The 7,526-nt window shown below is 64.0% G+C and overlaps 1 protein-coding gene across 2 annotated transcripts; it reads left to right on the top strand.

Moving 5' to 3' along the window:
* Window positions 1–2,335: 2,335 nt before the first annotated feature.
* On the top strand, window positions 2,336–7,309 carry Znf574 (zinc finger protein 574). 2 transcript variants are annotated; one of them, XM_055617357.1, is made up of 2 exons: window positions 2,336–2,438; window positions 4,431–7,309. In XM_055617357.1, exon 2 carries the CDS (start codon window positions 4,451–4,453, stop codon window positions 7,121–7,123), a length of 2,673 nt encoding a protein of 890 aa, XP_055473332.1. In that variant the 5' UTR covers window positions 2,336–2,438; window positions 4,431–4,450; the 3' UTR covers window positions 7,124–7,309. The 2 variants fall into 2 exon arrangements, with proteins under 2 accessions (XP_055473332.1, XP_055473333.1); XM_055617358.1 differs by lacking the exon at window positions 2,336–2,438 and adding an exon at window positions 2,535–4,074.
* The last annotated feature ends 217 nt before the right edge of the window (window positions 7,310–7,526 follow it).

Below are 7,526 nucleotides of genomic sequence, written 5' to 3'. Positions count from 1 at the left end.
TGGGGGGGAGGTGTGGGGGTGAAGTCTGGGGGGAAGGAACATGACAGTTGGCGCTGAAGGCTGAGCCCGTGACTCACTACCACCCCCGTGCTCGTGAGACGCTGACACTCACGTGCAGCCCCCAGCACATGTGACCACATGCCTCGCACACACAGGTGGCACGTGGCAACTCTAGACTATACCAGGTCTGGCATGGCGAGCTGAGTTTGTGGGACGTGCCTGACGAACGTGACCAGATTGTGTGTGCCTTCTTATCCTGCGAGGGTTGATGTCCGGTCTGCCTCTGGGTCTCTGCTGATCCAGGGCTGTAGCCATCCACCCTCTCTGAACATAATCTGTCCCAGAAGTCCCTGCCCAGTGCTACTGACCGGGCCTGTTTCCTCTGCAGGGTAAGGACCTAGGCAGCCCAAATTAAGTTGGGATGCCCAAGCGGGTTTACAGGGAGCGGCCTAAGAAGGTAAGCTATAACCTCAAGCCAGCCCAGACTACACGGATTGTTCCAGGGCGGCCAGAGCTAGATAGAGAGTTCTATATGGCAGTTTACTTAAGTGTCTCATAACGCTGGGACAAAGACTGCCATCCCCTTTCAGAGAAGAAGACACGGAGACACGGTAAAGTTGTTTTGCCCAGAGTCACAGCTAGGAAATGCCAGGGCCAGGGGTCAGGCCAAGCAGCCTGGTTTAAACATGTGGGTGTGCTGTGCCGTTAGGGAGTCTGGTGAGAAGTTAGGGACATCCAGTTAGACACCAACAGGAGGACACACGCTGAGGAGTCAGGCCTGTTGTGTTCAGTCCCCTAGTCATTTGTTTTGTCTGGCATCAGATGGGGGAGATGACACACACTGAGGCTCATCCGAGTCTGACCAAGCGCACCTCTGAAAGCTGCCAGGAAACTTTGGTATACTTGTGTGGAGGCCAGTGTAGATCCTGGCCATCTTCCTCAGTCCCTGTCCACTGCACCTTTTATTTAGACGTGTCATGCGCATCACGGTCTGTGCAGAAGTCAGAGGACAGTTTCCAAGAGTCGGGTCTCTCCTTCCATCTTGTGGTTCCCAGGACCTGAGCTGAACCATCTCACTGGCTCTCCACTTTACTTTTTGGTTTTGAAGACAAGGTCTCTTATGTGTAACCCTGGCTGGCCTTGAACACATTATGTAGAACACACTGGCCTTTCAGCTCCAGGAGGGGCCAACCTCCACTTTATTTTTGAGACAGGGTCTCTCACTGATCCTGGAGCTCACCGACACGGCTAGGTTGCCCGGCCGGCAGGCTCCAGGGATCTGCAGGTCCCCACTTCCGGAGCGCTACGACGGAAGCACCGCGGACCTGACTCACATGGGTGCCCAGATTTGACCTCCGGTCCTCCTGGTTTGCGGCCCGAGCCCCCTGAAAACATGCCTATCGGTGGTAGGACTACTTGCTCCCAAAGCAAAACTTGAAGAACTTTCAAGAGGCAGTTCTCTCCTTCCACCTGGTGGGTCCCAGAGCTAGAACTCAGGAGCAGGCTCGGCGGGTGGCTTTCCGAGCCCGCCCGTCTCACTGGCGACCTGCCCTGTATTTTGTTTGTTCGGGGTCTCTTCTAGGTAACCGCGGCTGGCCCAGGCCTTCCCGTGCCCCGAACTGTGTGGAAGGGCAGTCACCCGAAGGAGGGCTGGTGCGCGCCTTCCATCGAGGCCCACTCGGGCGGTTACATAACGAGAGCCAACATTAAGTCTCGGGACAACAGGCAAACTGCCTCGATGCCCTACGGAGCCGGCACACTTGTCTCTTCTGGCCCTTCACCGCATGAGCTCGGCTCTTGCTCAGGGCCGTGCTAACCAAGCTTCCCCTCACTTCCTGTCCCGCTCCTCCAGACTCCGCGTCCTAACATCCCGCTTCCCTCCCACCCCGCACCCCTTAATGATAATGACAATACTACAAAGGTCTTTCGGCCGTGTTCCCCCCTTCCGCGCCGACTGGGGCTTCCCGGGCTGCAGCTCGCCGGCCTCCCCGGCACGCCGCACCTCCACACCCTACCCTCGGCCCGAACGCCCTGCGCCGACGCGGCCGGGCGCCCCAAGATGGCGCCTGCAGCTCCGCGCGGCCTCCCGACGTCACCGCGCCGCCCCGCCGGAGCGCCACGGGGCGGGCGCTACCCATCCCGTGGGGGAATACTGCTCGGGGATTGGTGGGGCGCGGCGTGGTCCCGCCCCTGCGTCCTATTGGCCGAGGCCTCGGAGGCCTGAGCGCCGATTGGCGTAGCGGCAGGGCCGGCCGGCCGGCGATTGGGCGCGCGGTGCGGCCTGCGCGGCGGCCGCGGCGGAAGGTGGGCGGGGCGTTGCCGAGGGAGGCCGCGGGCGAAGAGGAGGGTGCGGAGCAGGCGAGACGACGGGCGCTAGAGAGGACGCGGCGCTAGAGTGGCGGTGCGAAGGGAGCCGCGGCCCGGGGCCGGCGAGGAGGGTGAGTCCCCCCGCGGGAGCGCACAGCCCCGGTTCCGGCCCCGGCCTGCACGCTGGAGGCCGGGAGGGTCGCGCCCCGGGTGCGGAGGGCGGAGCGGCCGTTGGCCGCCGGGCGGGCGGGCGCGCGGGCCGGGCCGGCGGGTCGGGTAGAGGGCTGGAGTTGTGTGCGGGGCTGAGTGAGGACGGGCAGGGCGCGGGCCGGGGCCGACCTTGGCGGGAAGGGGAGGTCCCGGAGCTGCCACGGTGGAGGGATCTCTGGTTGCACGGGTGTCGGGGCCGCGGGTGGGTGCGCTGGGCTGGGTCCGGGGTCGAAAGGGGACGGTTAGAGGACTCTTGGGTGCCGGGCGGGGGAGGTGGCCCGAGAAGGGAGGTAATTCATGCAGGGAGGAAAATCGATTTCTTCTGCCTGGAAAGAACTGAGGCAGAGAAGGGTTTGAGGTACCTTTGGCGCTAAGGGAGAGATCCAGGTGTGCGAAATGGGCTTGTATTGATTGGAAGATCGATAAACCCGTGGGGGTTGAACACCCGGGAAGTGTTGACAGCGGTCTTTATGTTCTTGTGGGTATTCGTAGGTTGAGCTGGAGGGGGAGGATTGCTGTGGGTATAGGTAAGTAGGCCAGAGTGAGTATTTGGGCAGTCCTGGGTGGAGTTGGGCAGAGAGAGGTAGGAATTTAGGGGGCTGTGGGTGAGAAGGATTATGTCTGAAGAAGAGAGGTTCTTTTTGATATACTAATGGGACTAATGCAAGAGAGATATTGGAACCCCGAAGGAGACAGGGGAAAGGTTAGGCTGAATAGCCCTGGACAAGATAACGATGTGGGGATCACGCACGAAGGAGAAATTCAGTCCCTGTGAAGTGGGGATCTGAAAGTTCCTGGAGTGAGTTAGGGTGGATTTAGGGTCTTTTCGCAAAGAAAAAAGTTGGGGTTGATACTCTGAAAGGGGCTACTGGGACGGGATGATTTAAAGTTGGCTTGGACCTTTTTACCAAAAAGGATAGTGTTGGGGGGGGGGAGGCACACAGGCGTCCCCAGATGAGTTAAAGCTGTCTCAAAAAGAGTTATGTCACTGGAACGGGTGTCTGGGCATTCAAGGGAAAGGTGTTTGGATACTCTAGGGGCTTTTGAGAAGGCTGGGAAAAGTCCAGGTGTGAAGGATTGGGCTTTTGTGTGGAGATGTGCCTTTTAAAAAGGAGGCCCCCCATTCCCTTTGGTTTTTTGAGACAGTTTCTCTGTGTAGCCCTGGCTGTCCTGGAACTTGCTCTGTAGACTAGGCTACTAGACCTGAACTCATAGAGATCTGCCCTCCTCTTCCTCCCTGAGTGCTGGGATTACAGGCGTGCTCCCCCACCGCCCACCTGAGAAGGTCTTGATGCTCAGTTTGAACTGGTTTGGAGAGACTGAGTATCAGGAAGTAGTTAAGGTGGGGATGGGTTAGGCCAGAGAAAATCTGGAGATTGGAGCCTAAAATAGAGTACAAAGTGTTTGCTTGTGCAAGGTCTGAGTGCTCCGGTGTAAGAGGAAGTTTGGGAACCTACAAGAAAGCAGAATCGACATAGGCGTGCAGCTGGGAGAAGCAGGCCCAGAGCGGGAGGGCCCCGGGTAGTGCTGGCCTACCCGGAGTGCTGGCCTGTGATGGTAAGGAGTTGGAAGGAGGGCTGTGTTATTGGAGTCCCATCCCTGGACAGGGCCTTGGGAACCTGTTCTGAGGTGGGGAGGAACAGATGGCAGGATCTGGTGGGTGGAGGCGGATACAAGTTGATAGACAGGCGACGGGGTGTGTGTGTGTGTGTGTGTGTGTGTGTGTAGGGTCCCGGGAAGAGACCATTGGAAAAGTTTGTTGGCTGTTGCTGTGTTGGCGAAGGAAGGAATTTTAGGAAGAGCATTGGAGCGGAGAAGTGTAATCAAGAAGTGGGAGGAGGAAGTGAGTCTGGTGTGAGAAGGTGGAGGTGACAGTCCCTGAGGACTGACCTGTCCCCGCCGTCCCTTGCCAGCCCAGGGCCTTGCTGCTGCCATGACGGAGGAGAGCGAGGAGACCGTCCTGTACATTGAGCACCGCTATGTCTGCTCTGAGTGCAACCAGCTCTACGGATCCCTGGAGGAGGTGCTTGTGCACCAGAACTCCCACGTGCCGCAGCAGCACTTTGAGCTGGTGGGCGTGGCTGACCCTGGGGTCACAGTGGCCACAGAGGCAGCGTCGGGCACAGGCCTATATCAGACCCTCATACAGGAGAGCCAGTACCAGTGTCTGGAGTGTGGGCAGCTGCTCCTGTCGCCCAGCCAGCTCCTGGAGCACCAGGAGCTGCACCTGAAGATGCTGGCGCCCCAGGAGGCGGCGCCGGCCGAGCCCTCGCCCAAGGGGCCCCCGCTGAGCTCCAGCGCCATCCACTACGAGTGTGTGGACTGCAAGGCGCTGTTCGCCAGCCAGGAGATGTGGCTGACGCACCGCCAGACGCACCTCAGGGCCACGCCCCCCAAAGCTCCCGCCCCGGTGGTTTTGGGGTCCCCGGTTGTCTTGGGCCCTCCTGTGGGCCAGGCCCGAGTGGCTGTGGAGCATTCCTACCGGAAAGCAGAAGAGGGTGGGGAGGGAGCAGCCGTGCCCTCCACGGCGGCCACCACCGAGGTGGTGACGGAGCTGGAGCTGCTCCTCTATAAGTGCTCCGAGTGCTCCCAGCTCTTCCAGATGCCGGCCGACTTCCTGGAGCACCAGGCCACCCACTTTCCGCCCCCCGCCCCCGAGCCCGGGGAGCCCGCGGCCCAGCAGGAGCCCCTGGGGCCCTCGCCTGCAGAGGCGGCCTCTCAGCCCGACCCCCTGCCGGCCTCTGACCACAGCTACGAGCTGCGCAACGGCGAGGCCGTGGCACGGGAGCGCCGGGGCCGGAAGCCGCGGAGGAACAGCGGGGAGCCGGGGGGCGCGGGCGCCCAGGACCTGCTGTGCTCGGCCTGCGACCAGCTCTTCCTGTCGCCCCGCCAGCTGCAGCAGCACCTCCGCAGCCACCGGGAGGGGGTCTTCAAGTGCCCGCTGTGCAGCCGCGTGTTCCCCAGCCCCTCCAGCCTGGACCAGCACCTGGGCGACCACAGCAGCGAGTCTCACTTCCTGTGCGTGGACTGCGGCCTGGCCTTCGGCACCGAGGCGCTCCTGCTGGCGCACCGGCGCGCGCACACCCCGAACCCTCTGCACTCGTGCCCCTGCGGGAAGACCTTCGTCAACCTCACCAAGTTCCTCTACCACCGGCGGACCCACGGCGCCGGGGGCGTCCCCCTGCCCACCGCGCCCGTCCCGCCCGAGGAGCCGGCCGGCAGCCTCCCCGAGCCGGCCCCCGCGGAGCCCGGGGCGCCGGAGGCCCCGGAGCTGCCGGCGCCCGAGGAGCCCGCTGCGGAGCCCGCGGCCCCGGGCACCTACCGCTGCCTCCTGTGCAGCCGCGAGTTCGGCAAGGCGCTGCAGCTGACGCGGCACCAGCGCTTCGTGCACCGGCTGGAGCGGCGCCACAAGTGCAGCATCTGCGGCAAGATGTTCAAAAAGAAGTCCCACGTGCGGAACCACCTGCGCACGCACACGGGCGAGCGGCCCTTCTCGTGCCCTGACTGCTCCAAGCCCTTCAACTCCCCGGCCAACCTGGCCCGCCACCGGCTGACGCACACCGGGGAGCGGCCCTACCGCTGCGGGGACTGCGGCAAGGCGTTCACGCAGAGCTCCACGCTGCGGCAGCACCGCCTGGTGCACGCCCAGCACTTCCCCTACCGCTGCCAGGAGTGCGGCGTGCGCTTCCACCGCCCCTACCGCCTGCTGATGCACCGCTACCACCACACGGGCGAGTACCCCTACAAGTGCCGCGAGTGCCCGCGCTCCTTCCTGCTGCGCCGCCTGCTGGAGGTGCACCAGCTGGTGGTGCACGCCGGGCGCCAGCCGCACCGCTGCCCGGCCTGCGGGGCCGCCTTCCCGTCCTCGCTGCGGCTCTGCGAGCACCGCTGCGCGGCCGCCGCCGCCCAGGCCCCGCGGCGCTTCGAGTGCGGCACCTGTGGCAAGAAGGTGGGCTCGGCCGCGCGCCTGCAGGCCCACGAGGCCGCCCACGCCGCCGCGGGCCCCGGGGAGGTGCTGGCGAAGGAGCCCCCGGCGCCCCGCGCCTCTAGGGTCGCGCGTGCGCCCGCCGGGCCCTCCCCCGCGGCCCTGGGCGGGGCGGCCCCCGCGGCGCCTGCGCGGAGGCGGGGCCTGGAGTGCGGCGACTGCAAGAAGCTGTTCAGCACCGAGACGTCGCTGCAGGTGCACCGGCGCATCCACACGGGCGAGCGGCCCTACCCGTGCCCGGACTGCGGCAAGGCCTTCCGCCAGAGCACCCACCTGAAGGACCACCGGCGGCTGCACACGGGCGAGCGGCCCTTCGCCTGCGAGGTGTGCGGCAAGGCGTTCGCCATCTCCATGCGCCTGGCGGAGCACCGGCGCATCCACACGGGCGAGCGGCCCTACTCCTGTCCCGACTGCGGCAAGAGCTACCGCTCCTTCTCCAACCTCTGGAAGCACCGCAAGACCCACCAGCAGCAGCAGGCCGCGGTTCGGCAGCAGCTGGCGGAGGCGGAGGCCGCCGTGGGCCTGGCCGTGATGGAGACCGCGGTGGAGGCCCTGCCCCTGGTGGAGGCCATCGAGATCTACCCCCTCGCCGAGGCCGAGGGCGTCCAGATCAGCGGCTGACCGGCTCCCGTTGCGCTCTTGACCCTCGCCACCCGGCGCCGGCCCCAAACCTGTGTACATAGTGTATCCTCTCCCACCCCGCGAGTCCTGCGGCTAACTCTCTCTCTTCTGAGGGGCTGGCTGTGGAAAGGACCCCCCTCTCCCGGTGGTCTCCAGATGGAACGGTCAATAAAGACTGAGTTTGGAGGTCGGTGTGCTTTGTCTGCCGGCCAGCACCTGCTGTTGGGGGATGGGGAGGCAGGCGCTGGACCCGACTTCCTGCGTTCCCAGCAGCCTGGGAGAACCTGGCAGGTAGTGAGTGCGCTCGGTTGGACTGAAGAGAAGGGTCTGGTCGTGGGTGTTTGAACCCGACCTGCCAGGTGAGGCAGCGTGCGGTGCCACCAGAAGCCCCGAAGCCTGAGGA

The sequence above is a fragment of the Psammomys obesus genome, unplaced genomic scaffold, assembly GCF_907164565.1.
Source record: "Psammomys obesus unplaced genomic scaffold, mPsaObe1.curated_primary_1811, whole genome shotgun sequence".
Classification (NCBI taxonomy): Eukaryota; Metazoa; Chordata; class Mammalia; order Rodentia; family Muridae; genus Psammomys; species Psammomys obesus.
The sequence above is the reverse complement of the archived record's forward strand: the minus strand, read 5'-3'. Positions and strand labels throughout refer to the sequence as shown.

Bases quoted from the DNA above. Each gene is read 5' to 3' on its own strand.
- Znf574 (XM_055617357.1), top strand. From the start codon at position 4,451: ATGACGGAGGAGAGCGAGGAGACCGTCCTGTACATTGAGCACCGCTAT.